The sequence below is a fragment of the Macadamia integrifolia genome, chromosome 12 (assembly GCF_013358625.1).
Source record: "Macadamia integrifolia cultivar HAES 741 chromosome 12, SCU_Mint_v3, whole genome shotgun sequence".
NCBI lineage: Eukaryota > Viridiplantae > Streptophyta > Magnoliopsida > Proteales > Proteaceae > Macadamia > Macadamia integrifolia.
In genome coordinates this window covers 29,860,928-29,888,661 of record NC_056568.1, presented here as the reverse complement: position 1 = coordinate 29,888,661, position 27,734 = coordinate 29,860,928, and the positions used below count along the sequence as shown (strand labels likewise).

At 36.1% G+C, this 27,734-nt stretch overlaps 3 protein-coding genes across 12 annotated transcripts in view; 2 read left to right on the top strand and 1 right to left on the bottom strand.

Moving 5' to 3' along the window:
• The window catches only part of LOC122058231 (transmembrane protein 184A-like), a 42,788-nt gene extending 40,683 nt beyond the window's left edge, over nt 1-2,105 (top strand). For 3 of the 5 annotated variants that reach the window (XM_042620815.1, XM_042620814.1, XM_042620817.1), the window contains 2 exons: nt 1,055-1,381; nt 1,487-2,105. In XM_042620815.1, the coding sequence (XP_042476749.1) occupies nt 1,055-1,381; nt 1,487-1,852 (693 nt within the window). In that variant the 3' untranslated portion in view covers nt 1,853-2,105. The remainder of the gene's footprint in view (nt 1-1,054; nt 1,382-1,486) is intronic. The other 2 variants (XM_042620816.1, XM_042620818.1) reach the window with 1 other exon arrangement.
• Nucleotides 2,106-5,396: 3,291 nt separating this feature from the next.
• LOC122058377 (50S ribosomal protein L18, chloroplastic-like) lies at nt 5,397-17,199 on the top strand. Of its 6 annotated transcripts, none has more exons than XM_042621043.1 (5): nt 5,397-5,621; nt 10,405-10,480; nt 15,576-15,737; nt 15,999-16,215; nt 16,853-17,199. In XM_042621043.1, the coding sequence occupies exons 2-4, from the start codon at nt 10,427-10,429 to the stop codon at nt 16,182-16,184; spliced, it is 402 nt and encodes a 133-aa protein (XP_042476977.1). In that variant the 5' UTR covers nt 5,397-5,621; nt 10,405-10,426; the 3' UTR covers nt 16,185-16,215; nt 16,853-17,199. The 6 variants fall into 6 exon arrangements, with proteins under 6 accessions (XP_042476977.1, XP_042476976.1, XP_042476975.1 ...); XM_042621042.1 differs by having other exon boundaries at nt 5,397-5,635; XM_042621041.1 differs by having other exon boundaries at nt 5,397-6,262.
• Nucleotides 8,432-10,205, bottom strand: LOC122058378. Its single transcript, XM_042621044.1, has 2 exons — nt 10,030-10,205; nt 8,432-9,927 (listed from the first exon to the last, which is right to left on the bottom strand). The coding sequence occupies exons 1-2, from the start codon at nt 10,045-10,047 to the stop codon at nt 9,433-9,435; spliced, it is 513 nt and encodes a 170-aa protein (XP_042476978.1). The 5' UTR covers nt 10,048-10,205; the 3' UTR covers nt 8,432-9,432.
• Nucleotides 17,200-27,734: the final 10,535 nt, after the last annotated feature.

The following is a 27,734-nucleotide window of genomic DNA, read 5'->3' as shown; positions in this document are numbered from 1 at the left end:
GGGGTTACCAATGTTGAGCTAGTTAACCAGAATGGTGAGAAATCAGGTTGTGTGACCTCTTCCTCTCTTATTTGATTCTTCTTCTCTCATCTGATATTCCCTCCTTTCTCTTCCTTCGATTTCAGCTATTTCATTTGTCAAATCCATCCCAGGTTGTTATTTTCTCAAGGTCCAGAAGCTTAATAAGCACATTCGAATACCTGTTCTGTTTTGGCAGTAAAGGGGTCCTAGAAGATCTCATTGGAACTCTTTCAGAATAGTTCTGATTGGCCTGAGATTTTGGTCGATGGTAGTCCTACATGCGACCTGAAACCTAGATCCCTACTCCCAAACTATCCCGTCGCAAGACCCTTACCCAATACTCAGAACTTACCAGGTTCCTACCGCTGGGTTTGGTTTCAGATCTTCATAATCAATCTGCTGTTTGTTCTTCCACCTGGTGCCTTGTAGCTTTTGTGAGGCTTTTGGGAGGCTTTTGGGTTTTGCTTCTATTCCCAATTTTTCAGATTTGGAGACCTTCGAATGGGGGAGTTCTACTAGAAGAACTGGATCTGTTCTTCCGCTTTTTTCTGCCCGACGGAAGGTTGAAAACAGCGTATCGTGGGTTGTTTTCTTTAATACCTAGAATACCCCTTATTTATTTTCAGTTCGTCCTTATCACCCTTTCCAAGTTTGTCCCTAGACAATAAATACTAATCCCTTATCTGTCTTTTTCCCCCATAACCTAACAATGCCTTGAAATTTCCGGTTATCTACCGAACTGCCATTGTTTTTTAAAAATTTGAATCTTGTTGATTACCCATAATGAAACCAAATCGGTTTCTGAACCCTGGGATTGCATAGTTGCATCGGTCATATCATAATGTATTGGTAACTATATAATTGATGCCTCCAACCATTTGATAGTTAAGAAACTCTGTTTCCTTGTTTGTGTGTAACTTTCTTGGGATCCACATAGTTAACACTTGGTTGAATGGGTATTTGCCTGGTAAAAAGTACAAACTCAGAGGTGGTTGGTTTATGATATTGTCATACATTTTGGAAATGCTTGCAGATCAATCTACATCCTCTGTCCTTGAGGAATTTAACCACCTTTATTTGGAATCAATCTCATTCTCCCCCCTCCACCCTCCCTCCAACCCAAAAGGGTGTGCTTGTTTTTCTTGCAGCAAAGTCCAGCTTCATAAAGAATGCTGAAGAAGCTGCTGAGCTTCAAAATTTTATAATATGTGTCGAGATGCTTATTGCAGCTGTTGGTCATCTTTATGCATTTCCGCACAAAGAGTATGCTGGTGCAAACATTGGGGCTTCTGGTGGTTTGACAGGAAGCCTTGCACATGCTCTGAAGTTCAATGACTTCTACCATGATGCGGTACATCAGGTCAGACTTGGTCTCAGCCATTCCCATCTTTCACATATGGTTTCTTGTAGATGATTTGCCTCTATGGTGCTGCTGCCTACATTGATTTTTGTGTTCCTCTTGCAGTTTGCCCCTACTTATCATGACTATGTACTTTACAACCATACTGAGGGTGACGAGGGAACGAGGAAATACCGATCTCGCACTTTTGTGCCAACAGGTCAGGAGATGGACACTGTGAGAAGAAATAAACACATGCTCATGAACAGGATTGATGATATACAGCTATCTAGTGTCTCTTCTTCTGGCAACAGCACTCCAAAGAATCCTGGAGCGGTGCAGGATTCCTCAGACCCCGAGGCTATGAAATCTTCCTTACTTATGGATGGCTCTAATGCTTTTGCTCGGACATATGACCTCTCACTTATAGACATGGACTTGTCCAGCTACTCTTCAAAGGTCCCTGCAGCCAATGACTTTGGTACCAGGTGACGGCACAAAACTTTCAGCAGAAATATTTGTCGTCTCTGGGTGTTTTTCTATTTCGGGTTGCCACAGCTTGTATTACTAGGCTCTCCCATGTATGCTTATAACCTTCCAGTTTAGGTGTGTTGAATCCCTCGTAGTTTAGTCTTCCCCTGCATTGTTTTCATTTTTACATGGGGATTTGCTGATATGGATGTTAGTCTTGTACATGTAATCATTACAGGTTTGTTAATCATTAGTTCTGTCCAACTTTTATGCATTACGGATTTTGAAACTCATGTCACACTGACGTCATGCTCCATGAAACCTGGAATCATTGTTGAAAACATGCAAGTCTAGAATTAGGATGCTGCCCGTATTTCATGGAAGGCTGGTTTAGAGTCTTAAGACTGTTACATAATGTTGTCACATGTTATGCTGGTTTTTTTTTTCCTAATCGCTCAGCCGAAAGTTTTTATGCCATGTGGATAAGATGCTCAGATCTGCTGCTTTGGGGTAAATAAGGTAGACAGCTGGGTTGAACTCGGGGTCTGCAAATTTAGAGTTGCAGAGGTTGAAGAAGGCCAGTTGTTGGCCTTGTTCTTGCATTGTCTAAGGCCCCATTTGTTTGAAGGATAAAAAGGGATGGGAAATTTATGAGAGTGAGTCCCATGTGATGTGGATTGGAAGGTGTCAATGGCTTTCTAACCTCTTTTATTTAACCATGCTTTGTGATGAATAGCTACTGCATATTCAGTCTTTATCAAGGGCTAAATATGAAGCTCTAAGCTGTGTGATCGTGGACATTGCAACTCTGTAGATGGAACTAGAGACAGTCGTGGTTGAACCGGCAACTCTGGCGATGAAATTGAGAAAATCAGTACAAGGGATCATAGGGCAATGGCCACTGAAGCATTAAAGCTTTGAGTTTTTAAGTTCTGAGTTTCCGTGTAGAGAATCAAAGCAAGGTTAAAAATGAAAAAAAGTATTCACTGCAATGTATAGGTTCACTATTTCTCGGTCAATATACACCTCGTAAATAGCTGATTCATCTCAGCACTTCCATTAGATAATAAGAGGGGTTGATAATTGGATCAAGGGATGCTATAGTTCAATTTCAGCAAAAAGGAGAACACATAACCAATGTCAGACGAACAAATCGAATCATGATTCGCCTGAGGAAGAGAGATCAAATAAAACAATTCTAATCAGAAACAAACTATGGAAAGTTATTTGCTGAGTTTAGGAGTCTGATGGATAGAATAAAATCCAAAAGTTCCACGCATGTAATGGTCGGTATCTCTATTGACTTCTATAGTCATTGTTACTGTTTTAGCTCTATACTTCTCGTCATTGTGTGGCTCACATATTTTTTATGCATTGGTTTCTTTTCCAGTTGACATCAGCTACCGGCTATGCGTTGATGTAAAGTACCGGTAACTTCTTTACAGGGGAATAGGGGGACAATGGGGATGGGGGACACAGGGGGAACGGGAGGGGGAGGGGGAGGGGGAGGAGGGTCTCGAAACTGAGACCTCTTGGGGGCAAGGCCCCAAGCCAGCTGCAGCCGTCCTCACCCTTCTATTTTCCGTTGATATCTCCAATTTGCCCCTAACTTGAGATGCTCCGGTAAAAAAAATGAAGGTGATAGGTTATAGAAACAAAAGTCGTCTCTATTTAAAGCAAGGCAGACCCCTCCTGGACCTGATTCATTCGTACATTGGTCCGATTGTCTGGGCTTTATACCAAGCACGTCATGTCTTATAATTCTAATGTAAGTTTTTTAAAGGATGACTACAAGGGGGACTGATTTTTTTTTCTAGATGGCTCCTATATTTGTGCCTCCCTTAAATATAATTTTGCAGGAAGTGCATAAGAATAAGAGATCAGAGATATTCTTGCTGGAGTGTTGTAGGTGCAGCAATTAGGAGTCACGAATGTTACAAATCTGAACTGGTTATAGAGAAATCATCAATTTATTTAAGTAGGAGCGAAGAGTTTGGCCATGGGAGTTATTACATTTTTTTATGGATTTAGAACACTTCAGGGATTTTGTACATTTTGACATCGTTAAATATTACTGTAACAAGTTTGTGTTGCTCACCAGTTAGCTTTTGAAGCTAGACCTGATTCTATTCGTAGTCTTATTAATGGATTTTTTTTTTTTTCTTGAATGGACTTTTATTTCCAAAAAAAAAAGACCCCTCTTTAAAACCTCGAAAGAAAAAGAGAAGAGATAACGATCTCCTTGGAAAATTATTTTTCTGTTTTGAGAATTGAAAAGATAATTTAGAAAAGAGTTTTGTGCACGAAAGTGTACATTTAAATGTCAGTGTCTTCAATTGCTACCACTCTCATCCAACAGTTGCCGACACAACCTGTGGATAAAAACTGGATCCACAATTTTATAACAAAAAAAAGTTTGATAATACATTTGTTTCTAAAAACACTGTTTTTGGAAACAGAATGGGCCTATTTTTCAAAACACCCACCACCCCCCTCCCCCCCCCAAAAAAAAAGTTTTCATAACCTTTTTTTTGTGTACTACGGTGGTCATATTTTTGTTTTCGTAAGCCTTTTATCATTTTATTTCAAAATACCAAACCTTTCAATCTCATCAATTGTTCCCTCTCCTCCAAAATCTATCATACCAAACCTGCTGGAAGTTTTCCATGTGAGGAAAGTGCTATGATTGGCATTTCTTTTGGTCTTTGTTTTCATATAACCTCCCATTTGTGTATCATCCATCGAGAGTGAAGAACAAAGAGTATTCATGTGGCAAAACAAACTGCTTTAGTGAGAATCATTTTCTATTTGTGTCTACTTCTTATATAAGATTAATTATGCTTGAATTGGCTTATTTTAGTCACAAGAATTGGGGTGGGGTGGATGGAGAACATGAAATAAAGAAGGGTATTCATGGAAAGATGTCGATATTGTGGTGGGAGTCTTTTGAAAGGGATGTAAATAAATAGTTGAAAATCCGAATTTTGTGTTAGGGTATTTGTATTCGATCAGAGGAGTCTAAATCCAAATTTGGATGATTAGGAACATAATCTCTCTTATTCGATTAGATATCAATGAATAATAAAAAATAAAATATAAGTAGATGATCTTAAGGAATTTTAGATTGAGATATAGTTAAATAGATGAGATAATTGATAGATATAGAGTGAGAGTGAATCATATCAGTCCTTTTTACATTTAAAAAAAAAATAAAAATAAAATAGCGGTGGAAGCTCCAAGTCAAGGTTTTTTTTTTTTTTAAGATAAAAATGGAAGGTCCAAGTTACAATAGGGGCAATCAGGGGACATTTGTTATAAAAAAAAGGGTAAACTTTATTCCCCTCCCCTAAACTAAGGTGAAATATTATCTGGACCCATCACTTCTGCGAAAATATCACTCCCCTCCCCTACAAGAAAAAGACGTTACTAACAGCCCCAACCGTTAGTTCTGGCTTATAAGTCAAGTTAATTTTTTTATAATCCTTAAAATACCCCCTATTTGCCTAATACCTAGGCTACCCTCGTAGCATACAAAACCCTTTCCTTCCCTCTTTCTTCCATTCTCTCTGAAAATTGCGAGTTAGAGGAGCCCTAAAGTGCGGTTTCTCGCTTAAAGGAGAAGGAGAAGGAGCATCAGCTAGGAGCATCGGCTGTAGGAGGAGGAGCTTGTAGGAGAAGCGGATGTATATACGAAAACCCAGATCCCCCCTGCGATTTGAAGCTGTAGGGGAAGGAGAAGGAACATCTTCAATTGGCTTCAAGTTCTTGTGATTCGGTGCCCATTCTAGCTGTACAATTCTAGAAGTCTCTCTCTCTCTCTCTCCCTCTCTCTCTCTCTCTCCTAAAATTTGAACTGTAAAATTTCTCAGATTTGAGCTGTACAATCGCTGTAAGTTCTTCAATCGGCTGCAAGTTCATAATATGTTATATATCAATATTGTTGAATTTAATTGGAAGAAAATCAAAATGGGTGATATGATAGTAGATTTAGTTCAATTCTAGTAAGAATTTCTCTGTTACAATCTATACTATAGAAAAACTTGGCTAGAATGGAAGACCTCAATGACAAAGTTCTTAATCCTTTATTCGATTAGATTCCATTTCTTTGGTTTACAAATAAATGTGATTTTCATTCCTGATATTTGTTGATAAATGTCTACTTCAAGTGTTGGTTGCAGCAAGTCTGATGCACTAAATGATGTCATTCGGATCTTTGAGACAAATGATAATCTGAATAGACTCTTTTATCGCTGTCCAAACTTGAATGGATGTAAATTCTTAGCTTGGTGTGATCCCATTAATGCACTAGTCATCGACTTACCCAACAGAGAAGTACCATCAAACACCCCCATTTGTGAATTGCTTGAGTTGCAAGCGGAGGTGCAAGGCTTGGTAGTACAAGTCCATGGCTTACAAGTCGGGATTCATGAGGTGAGGGAGGACTTGTATTGGAGTACTTGTAACCTAACTATTTTGTATGGGTAACATAGTGTCATAGTATTGGAGTACTTGCAACCATTTCTCTTTCTTCTTTGTTACATGAATTAGATGTTTTATGTTGATAAGCATTAGATTGAATGAACTTGATAATCCTCAAGTGGAATCATTGCATGTCATCATGAATGGTTGATGAGCACATTTATATGTGAAATCTAGAGTAATAAAACATGCATTTTATATATTTAGAATGGAGCTACCTTGGGTTTTACTCATTTTTTGCAGGTTTATATTTTAAAGACTTTAAGCATTATCGGGCGTCATATCTCTCCAACAACAACTATCTAATGTAGTTGGTGAGCTATGGTATGCAAAATTCCCTTGCTCACCAGGAGGTCTTAAGTTTGAATATCAGGAATTCAATAAAAGAAAAGGAAAAACAAAATAAAGCATATAAAGTACTCCGATTTACCAAAAGAAAATGAAAAATAACATGGAACTGTCTCCCCGGTAACGGTGCCAAAACTTGTTTGGGATTTTAAAATGTAATCGCAAGCGTACGAAGTAGTGTAGCTACGGGTCTAACACAGGGAGAGCAATCACTTTATTTTATTTTTCTTTTAATAATGCAAAAGTGAACTGATTACTGGTTATGATCTAATTATAATTACCGTCCTAAACATATGTATCTAAAATAACGTCCTAACCATTCGTCATCTAAGAATTTAAAGACGTAAGTTATGCAATTAAAATTAAATAAATAAATTACTAAAAATCAACAACCCACGCAATTAAAAAAAAAAAGATAATAAAGGAAAAAAATACTGAAATAAAAATAAAGTAAAAGAAAGGGGATAAAGCTAGAGAGAGACTCACAAGTAGGTTTCTCTACTTAGCCCGAGGGATGCATCATAATATGAGCTTACCTACTTGACCAGAGAGTTACTCTTACAAGGGTTACTCTACTTGGCTTTAGGGAAAATGAGACAATTAAAATAAAAGCAATAAATTGATGGTTCTATGGTTAGGAGGGGCAAAACCAACACATACACTAGCCATGAACCTTGGGGGAAAGGGAAAGCAATAATATAACAACTGAAATTAAAATCCTAAATTAAGAAATGAAGGGTAGTCAGAAGAGGGAATGAGAGGGGGGAGAGAAGACTATTGAAGAAGCCTACCTACCTGAATCAATGCTTAAATTTGAAAGCTTGGATGATTTGAGATACTGCCAATCCTAAAAACCAGATCTGGAATGAACCAAATCTGAAATTTCTAGGCCTGGAGAAAACAAATCTTGAAAAAAAAAAAAATGCTCCACGGCTGGTGATCTTGTCACCTAGATCTAAGCCTAGAACTATAACTTTAAAAATTACAACTCAATTGCATAAATCATAAACATAAAAGACTGAATCAAAAACAAAAGTGTTTGCATTAATTGAATAAAAAGAACTTCCAAAAGTGTTTAAAGCATAAACCTAGAACTAGAGCTAGAGAAAGAGAAAACTAGAGAAAGATAGAGCAACTAAAAAAAAACCCTAGAAGAGGAATGAAGTGTCCTCCCCTCCTCTTACATGAGTTGTATTTATAGGGAATGGGGAGATAGGGTAATAAATTTTTCTTTCCTAAAAGGGAGAAACCCACAATTGGTAGTGAGATCTTTTTAGACAAAAAAATGTTAAGGTGGAGGAGAGAGAAGAGAGAAATAAACTTGGAGAAATTTCCTATAATTTTTATTTTTTTTTGCTTATTTTCTTTCCTTTTTTTTTTTTTTAAATTTATTTGTCTCTTCTTTTTCTCCCTCCAAGGGACGATTTTTTTTCTTGCTTTGTATGATTTGAACAATCTTTTGATGATGATGTGGAGGAGAGAAGATTTGGACAATGGCCAAAATAATTTGAAAGAAAGCTATGGGTACAAATTGAAGCTTCCCATTTACAAATTAAACACATCAACAAATGATCAAAGGTGTTTGGGAGTTGAGGGCTATGGGTATCATTGAACCTGAATTTTGTTACTTCTTCCATTATTGTTGGTACATGTTTCAATGAACTGTTGAAGCTGAAAATGTGAGGGTTGTATGGGTTCATTCAATATGTTCAATATACAAAAGAAAAAAAAAATTTGACAGCATTTTGCCTCTATATTTGACATTCCAAAATGTAACTGATAATGCAATCATATATGAACATATAAATTTAACTTGTCTAATAAACATATAAGTTTAATATCTTCCAAAAAAACATAAAAAACCACATCAGCCAATGATTCAAGAACTGATAGCAAGTTTAATATCTCCCAAAAAAAAAAAAAAAAAAAAATTCAAAAACACATCAGCCAATTACTAGTGCCATCCACCTACTTAAGGAATACAATAATGCTCAAAAAAGATTACAAAGTGATATCGCATTCCATCCCAAGCTAATATGTCCAATCCCATTTGAAAGCCTTCAACATTCTCGGTGTGCTCCAGATGTACTCCCTTCATTCCTTGCCTTTTTCTGCGCTTCTCGTGCTTTTCTTTTCTCTTCTTTTGATTTCAACTGTGCTTTAGCCTTCAACTGTATGTTCACTTCAGTAGTGGTAGAAGAAGCTTGTGACCTGGTCAATATCTGTGAACTGTTGATGCTAGATTGGCTTCCCATACTTCTCTCCTTCCTCTACACAAACCAAAAAGAAAACATGATTAGAATTAAACCTAATACCTTTATCCCGACTGTCTTCCCAGAAGAAGCAGCTTTGTCTTTCATTGGGGCTCCTTTACATCTCCTCACATTGTGATCAATGGACTTGCATCTACTATACCGGCTAGTTTGGGATCTTCTTCTGAACTGTCCTGATGGTTCATCTGGGGCCTTTCTCCTACACTTACTTGGTCTACCAACCAACCTTTTTAAAGGTGGAGGTTGAACAATCTCCATCATGTGTTCCTCCTTCAACTCATCTAGACCAGGCATTACATGAATAATGTCCTTGTAAACTGTCATGTGCTTTGCCACACTGTAGTACTCATCACAGTACTTTTCCAAGCTCTCTCTTGTATCTTACACAAGCAGCTGAATGCTTGCATGGCAGTCCAGAACAATCCCATACTCTACAGGTACAAGTATGCTTCCTTAAATCTACCACATATCTCCCATCACTATCTGTGACTTCAAATTCATCTATTCTAGCAGTAAGGCCCATGCACCCCCTAGCTTCAGGGGCCCCACATCCAATTTAGTCTTGATTTTAGGTGTGACTCTACCCTTAAAGCTACACCCCAATTGATATCTTTGTTGCATCTTCTTCATCAGTTGCTTCCTGATCTCATCAATCAAAATCAGTATTGGTTTTCCTCTGTACGGTCCAATCACCTGGTTAAATGATTCTGTCATATTATTAGTGATATGATCAGATTTACAGCTGAAATCAAAGGCATGCCTTGCCCACAAATTTGGAGGATTCCTACTCAGCCAATCAAAAGCTTCCTTCTTGGTGGCTTTCATGTCATTCATTGCTTTGTCAAAGTAAAATTGGTTTGATGCCTTCGCTGCTTTCGAAAAATGCTTTCTCAGCAATACCCCAGGATGTAGAGACTTGAAATTAGCATATAGATGTCTACTACACCATCTGTGATGAGATCCCGGGAATGTATTGGAGATAGCATCACATAGTCCCTATAACAAACAAACAAATAAGAAAAAATTTTAGTCATTACTAATCATGATATTGATTATATGAATATACTAAAACTGAATTGGGAATACATGTTACCATACCTTCTGTTTGTCAGACATGAAAGTGATGGGTTTGACATAATTGGCTTTATTTAGAATGACATACAAATTGATGAGGAAGAAATTCCAACTCTCTTTGCATTCACATTCTACCACACCATATGCAATTGGGAACAGTCCTTTATTCTCATCAACAGTCACTGCTGCCAACAAAACACCTCCATATGCCCCTCTTTAGATGACAACCATCTACCCCAATGAAGGGTCTGCACCCATTTAAAAAGCCATCTACACATACCTTAAAGCTAACAAATTGCCTTTTAAACACAGGGGGATCTGACATTATGGTCCTCTCATAAAACTGGAATTTGAACATACACCCTGGGTTTCTTTCTAATATCATTTCACCATATACAGGTAGCTTGGCATATGACTTGGAATGGCTGCCTTCATTCAGCACACTTGCTCTCTTCTTGGCTTTATACAATGTCTGGTAAGGGACATTGATCCTAAAATTATCCATGAAATATGCCTTCATTGCATCAGTATTCATGTCTGGGTCTGCCCTTAGCTGTGCTGCAAGATGGAAAGCTACCCATGTGGATGTAACATTTTTTTTTTGATCAACTCTCCCACAACAATGCTTATTACACATTGATTTTATCATAAATGTAGCTCCAAGATCACAAGGTGAAGCAAAGATGCTCCATGTACATCCTTCTGAGGCACACACAGCTCTTACTCTAGTTTCCTCCTTCTTAACCCTCAAAATTTGAAAGCCTTCTTGAATTACATGGTCCCTAAGTACAGACCTGAAGTGATTAACATCATCAAAAACCATTCCAACCTCTAATTTATTTTTCTCAGTACCAACAGAACTAACATTCTCAACATATGGTTTGTAAAATTCATCAGAATCATAATCAGACCAACTATCATGCACATCATTTATATTATTACCTGACTGATCCCTTCTTACATCATCCTGCAGGTCAGATTAATGCTCTTTTTCTGGCTCAATTTCCTGATCACTATCAGTATCTTCCAAGCTATTTTCTTCACTATTTAATTTCCAATCCTTGTCACTCTCTTCATCACAGTTATTATCACTTATCATTTCAATTCCACCACTACTAACTGTATTTTTATCAGTTTCAATTCCAGCAGTCCCTTTACTATTGGAAGCCTTAAAGGATTCCCCACCACTTCTCTAGTGATGCTTCCTTCTGCTACCACCAATCATCTGTTCTTGCTGTACATTAGAACCATACCTAGTCTGCCTTTGTTGGATAATAGTACCAACACCATCTTGACTTTGTTGGATAATAGTACCAACATCAACTATAGCATCATCATCTCTTTTAACCAGCTGATCAGGTAATGCATTTACTGTGTATTTTTTAGATGGTCTTTCATCAACATACAGATCATATACATATAAGTTAATGTAATCAACTTGTGAATTCAATTCAAACAACTGAACCACAACTTCATCCTTGTCAACCTCCAGATCCTGATTATTCGAAAGAATATATTTCACCTTAAATCTCACATTATGACCTATGGGGACATGCCTGATAACAGTATTATATATGTCGGTCACCATGTCTCTGTAACAATACTCATCTGGATCCACCACTGTAAGCTTTGAGGTGTTTGCATTGTAGTGATAATATATTCCTACCCCTATCTCCATAACAGAACAGAAGTAGATCTTTCCAAGTGGTCCTTCCAACTACAACAATATAGAAAGCTGAGTGATAACTACAACAATATAGAAAGTTGAGTTATTAAAAGAGAAAAAAATGAATGAATATTCAAAAATAGAGCTTTAAAAAAATAAATAAATGTTTGCAGGATACTTATCATACTTTGTGGAAGTGTCAAGCCAAAAAAGTAGGCTCAAGGATGGCTGTCCTTGTCTGGATTGGCCAATCCTGACTAAACTTTTGTTAGGATGACCCATAGAAATTATATTATCATTTCCTTCTAGATACTGAGAGTGTAAAATTTGATAACTTTTGACCCAATTAAGAACTGAATCTTCTGTAATTCTAAATGATTTCAACAAGGGTTGGGGGAGACAGTGAAAGAGAGAGGTCATCAAGATTTCAGGAGAGAACAAGAATTTAGATATTCAAATGCCAAACTATTCACAATAATCTACAAAGAGCAATTAAAAAGAATTCATGGTGATAGCAAGTAACAAATATAAAATAACAAAGACAGAGCTCTCAAAGAAAGGAAGAAGAAGAAGTTAGATGGGGATATTACTATATCTCCCTCATTTTCCCTGTTTCAAAATAAACCAAACTCTCAAAACCCTTAATTAGGATTCAATGTAGAATATTTGAACCCATTTCTAAAGAACAGAGAATCATCAATGGACTTATAGCATGAAACTACCTGATGAAACTACAGTAACAAAATTTATAACAATTAACAATTTCACATTTCGATGAGTTTTCAAATTAACTTACCTAAAAGTTTCTCTTTAACGCGTTGTGAGATTCACAGTACGATTTTCGGCTCTGAAAATTTCCCTTGAAAAAGAAAACCCTTTGAGCAAAAACATGGCTCAAGATCCCCCCTCCCAAAATTACAAAAAAATAAAAATAAATAAGAAGCCGATTGAAGATGATTCAGCGAATGGGTGTTACCTGCAGAGTATGGGCACCGAATCGCAAGAACTTGAAGCCGATTGAAGATATTCCTTCTCCTACAGCTTCAAATTGCAGGGGGGATCTGGGTTTTCGTATATACAGCCGTTTCTCCTTCTCCTACAGTTGATGCTCCTCCTCCTACAGCCGATGCTCCTCCTCCTCCGTCTCCTTCTCCTTCTCGTTCAAGTGAGAAATAGATATCCGGGCTCCTCTAACTCGCGATTTTCAGAGAGAACGGGAGAAAGGGGGAAGGAAAGGGTTTCGTATGGTATGAGGTTAGCTGAGGTATTAGACAAATAGGGGGTATTTTAAGAATTATAAAAATTTTAACTTGACTTAACAGTTAAAACTAACGGTTGGGGGTTATTAGATAGCATCTTCTTCTTGTAAGGGAGGAAAGTGATCTTTTCGCCAAGGTGGTGGGTCCAGGTGATATTTCGCCTTAACTCAAATGAGGGATGTGAAATTAACCCTTAAAAAAAAAAAAAAAAAACAAGAGAGGGATATCCGGATCCACTCATCCTATCCGTCTATTTGGATTGCTACCCAGAATAGATAAGGGGTATATATTTTCCTTCTAGGTGGGGCCTAGAATATGAGATATATCAATATGCTATACTTGCAGGATTGGGTGGGTGTGGACTGTGGACAGTCGAGGCTTCAGGAACGCGAGAGCTCAGGCATCAGGGAACTGGAAAGAGGGGAACCCATTAAGCCATGTCCGTCTCTCTATCCTTCCTTCACAACGCTTTTGCGTCTTCGCAACAATTCTCTCTGCCATCCAAGTCGGTCGCGCCGACAACCCTTTCGTCACCGCTAATTGTAGCCAAGGCTAGAACCAGAGGAGATGACAGGCTCGCTCGACACTCTCGTATTAGAAAGAAGGTTCTGAGCGTTCCTTGCTTCTCCTCTTTTCTTTACCAGTATTAGTTCCTTCTATGCAAAAAATCTGAAAACTATTTGGTTTCATGCATTTAGGTCCCGTCTGTTGGACTGGTTGTTGTCATTTTGCCGTTGATCCTAGGATTGACACGACCAACCCCCCCCCCCCCCCCGGTGCCACCTTCTAATCTAAGTCCCTAAAATCTTCTTCTTCTAGATGCAACTTCAATTCACCTAAGCGTTTTCCTTTTTTTTTTTTTTGGGGGGTGGGGGGGGGTTGTGGGGCTAAAACTGAGGCGCCAATGTTTACTTGGCAGACTTTCTGCAGATTTTCTGAGTGTTCCTTTTTGCTATAATTTATCTTACATCAGTCGAATGCATTTGGTCTATAGATTATTACTTCTTGATAGTTTTAATTGATTATGCTTCTCTTTCCCCATTACATGTTTGTGTATGGATTAAATTCTATATATTCTCAGTTTCTTTCCTTTTCTTATTTTTTATCTACAGTTGTTGCTGAGGTAATGAATGCTCTACTATGAAAAGCAATTTCTAATGCCCATTTTTGGAACGGTATTTTATTTTGTGAGGGGGGGGGGGTGGTTGTCGGTATCATATTATGTATATTCCTCCATCATCTCTGCATTGCTCTACCTTTGATTCCTCCTCCCATTGCTTTCTGCCTAGATTTCTTGTTTGTGTTGTTGACCTCTAGGTCTTTTGACCGGCAAAGCTGTTGATGTTTTATGGGTGGATTCCCTATATTTCGTGTGTTCACGGTTCCTATTTCTGGGCGAGTCCAGTTGGTTCCTCCTAATAGATGTATTGACTATCCAGAATCCAGATGAAAAATGAGAAAATAATAATAATAATATTGAGCAGGATAGTTATGTTCAAAATCTTGTTTAAGAGCTTTGAATAGGGATCCCATTTGGTCTATGCCCATGTTTTTCCCATGATGTGCTTTTCCTCTCTATACCCTAATGACATCTGTTTCACCAATGGTTGATGTAGTCCCCACCACTTTCTTTCTGCTGTCCCCCCATCTCCCTTGAAATAGATTTTTAGGGCACTCAGGAGGTATGCATAAGTTAGAGCAAGTGGAACCAGAGATGTGGAATTCTCCAAGAGTTGGGATATCGATTTGAGTTCTATTGTGAAAATTGAATCTTGGGATCTTTGTGGGTGGAATAAGAAAGCATTCTAGATTCTGGTGACTGGTGACATGAACAGTTTATCAGCACCATCATCTATGAATTGAGCATAAGAAAAATAGATAGGAAGCTGAAACTGAAACTGAAACTGATATGGATTTTGGGGTGGAAAACTATGTTGGGTCTCTGGGCAAATGTTACGTGAGTTATAACCACTGTTGCACCCTTGGTTGAAATCTATGTGTGCATGGTACAGTCTTTCAATTCTGGGAATTCAATGGTAGATGTTGTGCTAGTAGGAAGCTCTATGGGCTGAAATAAACGTAACGGTGATCATAAGACTCCTCGGAGATGTGTAACTGGCATGTTACTGGGTGGATGGACGAAGAATACGATCAATTAAGGAAAAGTAACCATTTAAATATGCAGATATCCAACTCCTGAAGTTATATAGGTGCGTGTCAAGGTTTATTGAACTAGTTCTTATGAGTAATTCTAGGTTGGTTTTTTCTTTTGGTGCTTTTATCAGTTATTTTTTATTTCTTCCTTGGTTTGATATGTGGTTATTGCTATTGGTTAAATACTATGATCCATGGGATGGGATGAATTTTCATTCTCCTATGTAATGATATGGCAATAAGTTTATTTAAAACTGAGCAACCTGTTTGACCAGTTTGTTTGAACGACAAAAGTTCATAAAACCTGTAGATTTTTCTGGGTGGTGATGGAGACCCTTTCTTTGTCCTCCCTTTATTTTTAAAAGTGCAATATCATTTATATAGCATTGTGGTTGGTTTTGTCAGTTTCATGCTTTTTTTATTGACATTTCTCTATATCTTAAATTAATGACACTAAATCTGTCTCTTTCTATGTTCTAATACTTTCTTAGGTGGAAGGGACACCAGAGAGGCCGAGGTTGTCTGTCTTCCGCTCCAACAAGCATCTCTATGTCCAAGTGATAGACGACAGTAAGATGCATACCCTTGCTTCAGCTTCAACAATGCAGAAACCCATCACGGAGGTGTTTGATTATACCTCTGGACCCACCATTGTAAGTTTGCAAATAAGAACCATGGGCAAGTAAAATGAAATCCATTTGATTTTTCTTATTAACTAAATTGGGTTTGCTATATTTGCATGGTTCTTGCAAATTCAGCTTTCCTTTCAATATGATGAGGATTAGTTTATGTTACATGCGAATGTGAACTTGATCTCAAATGCTAGTGGTCTATTTCCACTGTTTGCTTGTAATATGGTGGATTACACTTCTTGATAGGTGATCTTTTTCTTATTGATTTATAATATCTCTAAGTGCAGAGTTCTCAATTTGGGAAGCTTTTTGCATCAGGAAGTGGCAAAGAAGGTGGGTGAAGTAATTGCTAAGTCCTGCTTGGAGAAGGGGATCACAAAGGTGGCCTTTGATCGAGGTGGCTACCCTTACCATGGACGTATTGAAGCACTCGCTGATGCAGCTCGAGAATATGGGCTCCAATTCTGAGCATTGGGTAGTCACTTTCTTTTCTTTTTTGGTGAGTGATTATTGGTATTCTTTTACATTTTTGGTGTCTCATAATAGTTGGAAAACCAGGTTTTGACTAGGGGGGTCACTTGAGTTGAGTCAAATTTTTTGGAAACCCTTGTCAAGATTCATGTGGACTCGGCCAAGGCCAAGGCCAAAGAAAAAAATGACAAGATTCAGTATTGATTTATCCCAGTCGAATATGATTAGGTCCTTTTACCTAAGTCACTCTAAACTCGGCAAGTCTAATCAATTTTTTAAATTACTATTATACCGGCTTATTACTTCAATAGTTCACTTATGTTATTGCAAATGTATTAGCTCAAAATCCAATGTTATGTGGTTCCCTTTTTTTCATTTTTGTGAATTTTTTATTATTATTAATTTATACATATTTATTGCATTTAAAAGAAATAAAAAAGTGACTCACTATGACTAAGTTTGACCAAGCCAAGTCACTGGGTTTTTCTGCGAGTTGAATCTGAAAACCTGGTTTTCCAACTATCTTTCATTTCCACATTCAAGCGGTTGGATGCAGTTTGTAGCGTTGGTGACTCCTCTGATCAATATTTTGCGATCAGTGTCTTGATGGTTTTCTGATTAGGCAGAAAGGAATGACTGACGAATCTTTCTAAATTACTTGGAAGGGCATTGTTCCTCTGGACAAGCATGACAACACGGACACATGAAAGAGAAGAAAATGGGGAGTGGGAGGAGGGGAGGTTTCTATCATCACGCCTTCAGCCAGAAGCCTTTCCAGCACACTCTGTTTTTCAGCCATGTGGATTGATGATTTAGGAATTTGACCTTTGGATAGATGGGACATTAACTTTCATAAGCTACCTTAGAAATTTTGTTGTTTATGTGTGGGGCACTCTTAGGGTTCTCATTAGGGTTCGGTGGCTCGGGTTAGAGTTTCATGTTTCTTGAATTTTCGTGTGATGTTTTACGTCTGGTTTCATGAATTGGATTTCCGGGTTTCATTGTTTCAAAATTTTTGGTTAAAGGTTTCAGATTTTTTAGGTTTGATGGGTTTGAAAGTTTCATGGTTACAATTAGTTTTCACGGCATTTGTTGGCAATCCATTCCTCTCCGAGAGGGATGAATGGGATATTGCGGAGAATATTAACCAATTAAAAACATTTGTTTAAGTAAACCTTTAGTTTCTTAAAGCCATTCCTCATTTAATACAATGGTAGGGATTAAGTGGAGCAATAGAGTGATTCTAATAAGTCAATTGCTTTACTAGGTAGCAATCAAACCTTTCAAGGTATTTTTCATATGGCTTACTATACATCCACTAATTATTTTCTGATTTCACAATTAATTCTATCGTTTGTTGGGTTCATCATCAAGCTTGAGGTTTAGCGGGATTTGGCTCATCTTCAATTCTTCGTCTACCCATTCTATACCAATTCCCTGCCAGTGGGTGATGTGTTCCATTGCAATGCAAAGGCTGTGGATCACACACTGTTTTTTTAAACCCCTTTTTCCCAAAATAACATCTAGTCTATTGCAGAAAATTCGAAACACACCCGTAAACTTAAACGAAGAAGAATAAGTGCTACTTGATGATCCCTGTGGATTGCTCCTCCAATGGCCGTTACCCACACTTGAAGATGATGAAACTCATCTTCTATTCAAGTGTTATGTTTTCTTAACATTATTGCAATTGGGGTTTAGGTATTAGCTTTTAGTATAAAGCAAAGTTATTAGATTATCTAACAATATTCATCATCCCAAACGATTTGATCATAGAGGGAAGTTATTAAATTATCGCACAAGAGGACAATCTTGCAATGATGTAACTTTTTTTTTTTTTTTTTTTTCTTTTTTCGTGAAGGAAGAATTTATTTATTAATACGGGGATACAAGGTCTCTATACAGTCAAGATGTAAGAGGAGAGAGACACAAGATGGAGGAGAGGCATCTTGGATTGCTGGGCGCTCCACAACCAATTTCAGCGTATTGAATATTTTCATTCATTCAGCGAAGGAAATGCTGTGGCGGACAAACTTGCTTCCTTAGGAGCTATCTATCAACACAATCTGGAATGATTGGCAGAAGTCTTCATGGAATGCAAGTTGAATTCTTCTTAAGAATATTTATGATCATAAGATTATCACTTTCTTCCGCCAATAAAAAAAATTGTCACTTTCGATCCAGATGTTTAGGAAACCCAATTGAAGAGAATATTTCATTCCTTGAAGAACATCAGCTGCTTTTTGCAATAGCTGACGTAGTAGTACCAATTCGTTCTGAAAAGCCAAAAATGAAACTCCCATTTGAATCTCTCGTAACACCCTCGATCCCAGCATTACCTGGGTTTCCAAGCAACGACGTAACTTCAAAACCGCCTTTGGTAGAAATTTCTCTCCCACATTCATATGGAGCTTGCATGCATGGAATTTAATCATTGCTATAAACTATAACTCATTTGACATTAATATGAGAATATCATGACTAGTGGCTGGGCCAAAATACTTTGAAATTACATTTCAAATAATATTTATTTAATATGATATTAAATAAATAAAAATTTGCAAACTTTTCACAAAATAAGTACCAAGCTTATGATTCTTACCAGTCTTAGTAAATACACGTATTAGATGTATACAATAAGTGTATCCATAAGTATGAATTAAAATATATATATATATTTATATATATATATATATCTAAAAAAATGTAAATTTTAAAGGTAGGGTATTATAAGCGAATAATTGCAACATAAGTCGTGCTTCCAGAAGTTTCCATCACTAATTTTGTTGCTTCCATGATTTTTGGGTTCGACACCACTACTTCCATAGGTGCATCAATTATCTATCCTTTAAGGACATCGTTGCTTGCCTATGGGTTGTGACAATGGACTAAATTATCCAACTGGGTGAGAGAAATAGATAAGAGGGTTATTACGGAAAAATAAAAAGCCATATTGAAGGCTCCACTATTACCAAGAAAAAATTGACGAGGAGGCTTCCGTTATGGAGCCTTTGCCGATGAAAGTATATTTTTGTATCCACCTATGTGTATGACTGTGTGAGCAATATTTTACTGCCGACTGTTTTGTGGCATTTCTTCCTTTTGTCTTCTAACATAATGTGGTTAGACATGTGGACCTTGCATGCATGGAATTTAATCATTGCCATAAACTATAACTCATTGGACATTAATATGAGAATATCATGACTAGTGGCTGAGCCAAAACAGTTTGGAATTACATTTCAAATTATATATATTTAATATGATATTAAATAATATTTATTTAATATGATATTAAATAAATAAAAGTTTGCAAACTTTTCACAAAATAAGTACCAAGCTTATGATTCTTACCACTCTTAGTATATATATATATATATATATATAAATAAAGTGGAAAATCTTTCAATTGAGAATTTTGTTTTTTTTATTACATTTTTCTCTATTTCTTTTTATTTTCTTAAATTACTGTCCTTTATATTTTTTAAAATTTTTATAATACTTAAATACTCTCTAATTCGAATTCCATTATTACTCTATTATCTCATGTCACGTCTCTTCTCTATCTACTTCACATTTCTTTTGAAACCCTTGCCCCTTTCTCTCTGTCTCTCCCTCTCGTGGTCTCTCATGGTCTCTCCTACTTTCCTTTTTTTCTTTATTTGCACATGCATAGCCTCTCTTCCCCTCTATCACATAGACCCTATGCATATAGAGCCCACTCGATCAATGAATTGTTTTCAACAGCTTGGAAGCCAAGAAGAACATTAGATCCGGAAATTCCAAGATCAAAATGTCTCTTTATCTGAAATTCTAATCAGCGAAATTGAACTTCTGATTATCTATTTGATCTCATCAATTAACCTGTGATGAAGCCTTTGACTTAGCCTCACTCTTGGTTTATGTTAACGGGAATTGTAAGCTAAGAAAGTTCCTTGGAGCCTATATTGTTATTCATGGTCCGTCCGATGCACTTTGGCAGAATATGCAACTAATGTATCCCGAAATCTATTTATCAATTGATGATTAGAGGGTTTTCGTTTGGATTACACTGACGATCTCTGCATCCGGAATTCGATCTTCACCGTTGATTTGGTAAGATTTTCACATTTCTTTTTTATTTTTGAGATGGCGCTTCTCATCGTATATTAATTTATTTTTTTTGGTTAATTCTAATTCCTCCAGATTGTGGGGTGAATCTGGTTAATGCCATCTAAAATGATGAAATCAATGATCTGATGTGTTATCTTTCACCCAGTAATTTAAATTTCATTTTTCTGTTTATCTCTCACTTTATTCTTCTATTGCGTATGTTAAGGTTTTTTTGTTTTTTTTTTTCCTAAGCTCTCGTATGGAGTCTGAATGGGTTTCTTGGGTTCTCTTAATTTAACTTTACCTTCGTTCCTCAAAAGTTTCTTCTATAATATATCTATTTACTTGTTGAAAAGGTTTAAAAATAAACTTATTAATGACTTCCGTCTTTGAAGGTATTGACAGTTCTCAGAATTCATCAGTAGTAAATTTCACTTAAGTCTCGAAACCTAGATTTTGTTGTTCTATTTCCTTGTTAGTACAGATGGGCTTGTTACGTTTTCCTCAAATGAATGATTAGATTAAATATGTTGTTAAGTTGCTTGATGCTGCTATAGGCTAACACCTTAGCATCTCTTGGAGTTGGACATAAAAAAATATGGAAAGTAATAGGATACTTTAGCTACAATTAAAATCAATCCAGCCATGGGTGGAACCTGAAATTTCATTCGTTGATCTTTACATCACAAAAGTATTATTCCTTTATATTTTGGTTGTTAGTTTACTTGTTCCTTCTCCATTTGATAATTAATTGATTTTCTTTTGCTTGTGCATTGTGATGTTTCACATGTTGTGGCTACCCAGATTTCAAGCCATGATGCCAGCTTCTTGTGCAAAGGGGATGTGGCCTTAAGCAAACTTATCCTAGAATCATCAACTTCTAGCCCCAAAATTTTCATTTGGGAAGCTTTTTGTGAATCTTAAGGCAACAATAATAGAAATGTAGATTGACATCATAAGTCAAGTATGATTCCCAGAGGATACTGAAGCTTGCTCTGATCAGGTTTGGCCTCAATTTGTGTTCCAGCTACTTACCAGGTGAGTTCACACCTCCAATGTTATAATTTTCTGATTTCATTAGTGAACCTCCTGAATGTGACTTGTTTACCATGATGCCTACTCCTGATTGATTTTTTATTCTGTTTTTATTGGACATGTACTCGAGTTGTATCCCATTTGTGAATGGCTCTGTTATTAGTAATTTTGATATGGACTTTTAATGGCAATGTTATTACCATTTCTGGAAAATGTACATGGAAAAGTGCTTTTTAATATTGTGTTAGTATACTTTGAAAATTCAGAATGAAGTCATGCAATTGATTTGTGGATGAGAAAATTTGATCAACATTGCCTATTTTTTTTCTCCATTTTTCTATGTAGAGGTCCAAGGGCTAATCTTTACATGGATTTGAGGATGACAAAATTTGTTTTTTTCCTTAAGGTGAGGGCAACTTTTCCATTTCAATGTCATGTTCTATTATGTGGATATGAAAATTAGGATAGTCTCCTCATTACCTAGCTAAAATGCAAGAACTACCACAATAAGCAACATGAACATTTGAGGTAGACCTATCTAATTTTTTACTTTCTGCTGCACCAGTTAGCCACTTTGACCTCTCTCTCCCTCCTGAATGTAACTTTTTAATTTATAAATTCCTCTCTTTAATAAAATACAACAAGAAACTCTGGCCGCTTGCTAGAAGGAAACCTCAGGATTTTGATATTATATTTGGTATGTATTTTTTTATGTTGGTTTCACATTTCCTTCTCAAATTATCAATATTCTTGCCTTCTCTAAGCATTTGCGAAGCTTTGTGGCAAAGATGCTGATATCATTGAGGAAGTAGCTAAAATTCAGGTATGTAAATTCCTGCTCCGTAAATCCAAAGTAGATTGCTTTCTAATAGAAGGTTCATATGACTACTGCAATGATATTCACCAGTACTACATTAATACTGTACAATGCTTGCCAAAATTTGGAATGCTGGATTTGTTTTCAAAGAAAATTCATTTGTTCTGGCATGTAAGAAGCTTTCTTCACCATTAAGAACAAAATTTGTAGCTTCAAGTGATCACTCTAGAAATATAACAGAGAAACCCAATCCAATTTATGAATCTTTGTCTCTCGTAAAACACTACTTCAACTTTCTTATCCCTTACCAAAAGACAAAAACGAGTTCTTTGAGGTTGAATCCAAATCCCTACACACTCCACATTAGAAGTCTCATTCCTACGATGGAGGAAAATCCCTTATTAGATTCACTTCCCCAACTACACCAATGAATCCAGTACAATCATAGATTCAGCCTTTTTCCCCACCACTTTTTTCTGAAATTTCTCTTAATACTCGGAAAGCCTTTTCATCTCTTTTCATAAAGGTAGCTTCAATCCTGTTACTGATCAAAATTCAGCTTCCATGACCTTAGATACAACTCCACTCCTAATCTACCCATCACGGTGTTGGACACTTCTATTATCCCATTCTATAATGTCTAAATCCTCCCACCCATTATCATCATACCTCCCCTCCCCAATTCTTTCACTTCCTCCTCCATGAAACCCCTCTCTCTCTTGTGCACACTTGCTTATTTTAGTTCCATATGCATCTAAATATATATATATATATATATACATTATGATTTAAATATGGGTCTTTAGCTCAATTGGTAGAGTACTTGTGGTGTGAGAAATTGTTTCATACCTCAAGAGTATGGTGGTTCGAATCCACCAAGTCCTTTATCTATATTTTTATTTTAACCTCAATGGTAGGATAATGGGATATATGTATTTTTAGATTGAAAAAAACATAACAACTTTTTAAATGAATCTTTTAGGAGGGAAATGGTTATGACTTTTACAATTTTTCCAAGATATTAACTAATGAGTTAGACCAAATTAACTCAAACTTGTGGGACAAATTAGAAATTAACTCAAACATGTAGGACAAATTAGAAATTTAATTAAAGTGACAAAATTTACTCAAAATAAGATTGAGTTTGAATCAAGTGATCCATGTAAATGATAAATAAAAGGTTTAAAAAAAAATTAAATGTTTAAAAAATATTCCTTCCTAAATTTTCTACATCTCTCTCTCTCTCTCTCTCTCTCTCTCTCTCTCTCTCTCTCTCTCTCTCTCTCTCTCTCTCTCTCTCTCTCTCTCTCTCTCAGGTTTCTTTTGATTTTGATAATCTTAGTCATTAGGTGACATTGTAAGATGGGTCTTTTGCGACTAACTATAATCATTGCATGTAAGATAGGGATATTTTGGGATATTTTGGTTTGAATTAGGAACGGTTGCTTTATACCATGAGACATGTTGCTCTTATTGCTTCGATTTCATTGTTAATATTTTTGGATTTAGTTAGATTGATTTTGAGGGTAATTACTATGTTGATTGTTATAGGACCATTACATGACTTATTCATTGATATCTTGAATGCTTTTGGGATTTCTGTACATACTCTCTATGGTTATATTCTGTTGTGATTTAGATTATCTATTCTTTTTGGTTTTTTAATACAATTTGTTATAATTGTTACTTGTAATTTGCATTTGGTTTTGAATAGTCATATCTTAGAGAATAAAGGGATAGTGTTACCAATGGAGACCTCTCAAAGTTGCATGAGCCTCTGATATAATATGATTATTCAAATTATGTATCAAGTATTACGTCTTAGGGATATTTGTCAACTTTTATCATTAAGTTGTTGGTTATTCAGCCAGCAGAGGATTCATGCATGCATTTCCATTTCATTCTTTGTTTCTTCTTCCATAACATTTCTTTCAGTTTGTATTGAACATTGCTCAATTTGAGGATAGATATCCACTCCAAACAATGTAACATGTACTCATCTATCTTCAATAGACTACCTTTTGACAAGGGAAATGAAAATTTTCTATTCTAGGCCAAATTTGTTATGTTTTCTCCTCAAGTTTTGATATTCTTTTTGTGGTTTATCTACTCTTTGTTGCTAAATTGTATAGCAAACACTTAGAACATGCAACTTATTAGCTTGAAAGGATAAACGTAAGTTGAAATGCTTAATTATGGCTATTATTAGTGCTTTGATTAGGAGATCAAACATTAATGACCGTAGGATGGCCAAGTTTATTAAATTGGAGGTTAGAGATGAAAGAGAGAACAAAAATGCACCCGATTGTTATATTAAATAAATTGCTATACTATTCCTCTCTCTTGCCAAATCCTTATCACCAACATTGCTGCCTTTAGTGTTTGTATATCAAATAAGTACCAAAAACATTGTCTTTTTACCTACATGGCAGTCCTTATTGTATAGTATGGTAAATATAAGTACCAAAAATAGTATCTTTTTACCTACATAGCTGCCTTTATTATGGAATCAAACCATGAACTTAGGAAACAATATTCTTCTTTTTCTTTCTTTTTTTTTTTCTCAGAAAAAAAATTAAGAAAAGCGAGCATTAAAAATAGACTTATTCACTACACAGTTTCTTAATTAATTTCATAGTAATTCCAAATTTTATCCCACAATTAGAACTTCTCTCTCCATATTCAGCACCTCTTTATCTTTCTCTCCTCTTCTTCCATTCCTATTATTAGGAATAATCTAATATATCAAAAAATTAAAACAAATATTAAGGTGGTTGCTAATTTATAACTATGTTTTGATTTATACTTTTTCCTAATCCAAATTCATCTCTCTCATTCTACCAAAAAAAAAAAAAATCATCTCTCTCAGATGTGCTATAAAATAGTGGGTTTTTTAAACGATGAGCAACCCTCTTCAAGAAGAAATCATTTAAGAGACTTATGAGTAAATTTTATAACATTTAGATTTGCAAGAGTTGTTGGACACTTAAAAAAATAATTTAGATTGCCGACTATAGAAAATAAGTTAAAATACGATGAACATGCAATTTTTGTCCACTCAAACACACTAAAAAAATGTTTTACTACATGTGCATTTGCACGTGTGCTTTTACTAGTGTATATATATATATATATATCCAAAAAAATGCAAATTTTAAGGGTAGGGTATTATAGGCGAATAATTGCAACATAAGTCGTGCTTCCAGAAGTTTCCATCACTAACTTTGTTGCTTCCATGATTTTTGGGTTCGACAACATTACTTCCATAGGTGCATCAATTATCTATCCTTTAAGGGCATCATTGCTTGCCTATGGGTTGAGACAATTGACTAAATTATCCAACTGGGTGAGACAAATAGATAAGAGGGTTATTGCGAAAAAAATAAAAAGTCATACTGAAGGCTCTACTATTACCAAGAAAAAATTGATGACAAGGCTTCCGTTATGGAGCCTTTGCTGATGAAAGTATATTTTTGTATCCACCAATGTGTATGATTGTGTGAGCAATATTTTACCGCCGACTGTTTTGTGGCATTTCCTCCTTTTGTCTTCAAACATAATGTGGTGCAATTTTTCGGCATAACCAAACTTCTCTTGTTGGCTTGAAGATGCCATTTAAATTGGGGTGCTTTGATATGTTTGTAGTCTTCTTAGGGCCTCCTAGCACATGAAATCAAGGCTCATTTTTTTACACTAAAATTGGACCAACATCTGGAAGCACGACTTGTATTACAGTTATCTGAAACAATCAACTTGTCGTTGCAAATGTTGGTTTCATTTAATGCATGTTGTTTTCTCAATTATCATAATAATGCTTTATATATTTAGTTGTCTAAGGCTTTCTTTTGATAAAATCAGCCCACATGCTATTTTTTTGTTTATTAGGTGATGGACATGTTTGTTACATAGTGAATATATGTTCATATTTTTGTTTATCGAGCAGTTATCTTTGGACACGTACCATGTCATTATCGAACGCATTTTATCATGTGAGATTTTTTAATAGTATTATTATTTGATTTGTTTCATTGTCTTACATATGCCTACCTGTTATTCCCATTCTTAAACTTACTAAAGTCACAATTAGACAACTCACTCATGTTAATGTTCTCCCTAAAAGGGCAGTTGAAACCATATTGAGCATCACCCTTATTCACATTCATATCCTTAATGCCGAACGTACCAATATATAATTAGCCTTGTTGGTATGCATCAACAATTAGCACACTAAAGGCGTGCACAACGCATAAATGCAACAATATGTGCCTCTCAAGTATAGGAAAACAATTACCAGAGATTTCTATTACCAAACCACAATTAGCATTGATCCATTCAGGATCTCAACAGACCGGCGTTCAACCCACAAATGTGCCTACATCTATATTTTCATATCAATCCATATTGAGGAAGTATATAATATGGCAACCATAGAATAGACTACCACTGCCCATAGTTGTGGACTAGTGAAAAGTACATGTGGACTATTACACATAAGATGATTATCATAGCAAATATTAAATTACAAGGAAAAAAATCTCATACTCCCCTATACTTATCCTATATTTACTTAAACTTTCCTACTTAAAAGTTTATTTCCTGATTGTCCCCCAAAAAAAAAAGGAAAATTGTCACCTCTCTTTCTTCCCTGCTAATTCAAAATCCCTAAATTGCCCTTGGTCATCTCCCCCTCCCTCCCACAACCCCCTCCCCATGGCACCTTGCTCTAAGGGTGTCAACCTATACTGAAAACCAAAATCGAAATTGATACTGTACCAAATTACCAGTATTAAATTGTATCTAATTAATTCAGTACGGTATCAGTATGAGGTTCCTGCATCGAGACAATATTTGGTACGGTATCAGTATGGGATATGACTTTAAAAGCCACCATACCGTATCAATTCCATCCCAAATACCGATACCATACATAATACTAAACCAAACAAATTCGTTACGGTATCCCTATGAGGTTCCTATACCGAATCACTATTTGGTACAATATCAGTATGGTGTATATATGCCTTGTTCCGTAGCACCATACCAAATACCTGTTGTTTTATGGTTGTCCTTGTTGGCAACCTGACCACGTGACGGTGATGACATGGCCAGTTTGGGTGATGTGGTTGGAAATGATGACATAGTAGCATCCAATATCACCGATGAGATAACATAGCCACATTGTATGCATGATAGGTGGTGTGGGTTTCTAGGTCAAAACTGATAAAATTGGCCTATTTACGCTAGGTAGTGAAAATGACATTTTTGAAAGACCGTTTCTTCATGAAAAAGGTAGATTGTAATTTATCTAGTCTAGTGCATCTAATTTTGTCGCATTTCGATCTATATGAAGAAGTTACGATATTTATGGCAGTCGAGAAAAATTTCAGCATTGAAGATAAATTTTTTAAAAGAAGTGTTCTCCATATAACAAAACGATAAAAATTCGATCTTTCCAACTGTTTTGATTCTGTATGAGAAAGATGCATAATTAGAAAGGTTTAGGGGCATTTTGGTCTTTTTATATAGCTGAGTCAGATGATCGAGTCTTTTGAAAAGTCGTAGATCGTCCAGTCACGGTTCCAACACACTTCATTTCATCTTGA

What these genes read in the sequence shown, in the direction of transcription:
- LOC122058377 (XM_042621038.1), top strand. Translation starts at nt 13,368, where the DNA reads ATGTCCGTCTCTCTATCCTTCCTTCACAACGCTTTTGCGTCTTCGCAA. An exon ending in ACTCTCGTATTAGAAAGAAG is followed by an intron (nt 13,536 to 15,575) that starts GTTCTGAGCGTT and finishes ATACTTTCTTAG; the next exon opens with GTGGAAGGGACACCAGAGAG. An exon ending in ATACCTCTGGACCCACCATT is followed by an intron (nt 15,738 to 15,998) that starts GTAAGTTTGCAA and finishes AATATCTCTAAG; the next exon opens with TGCAGAGTTCTCAATTTGGG.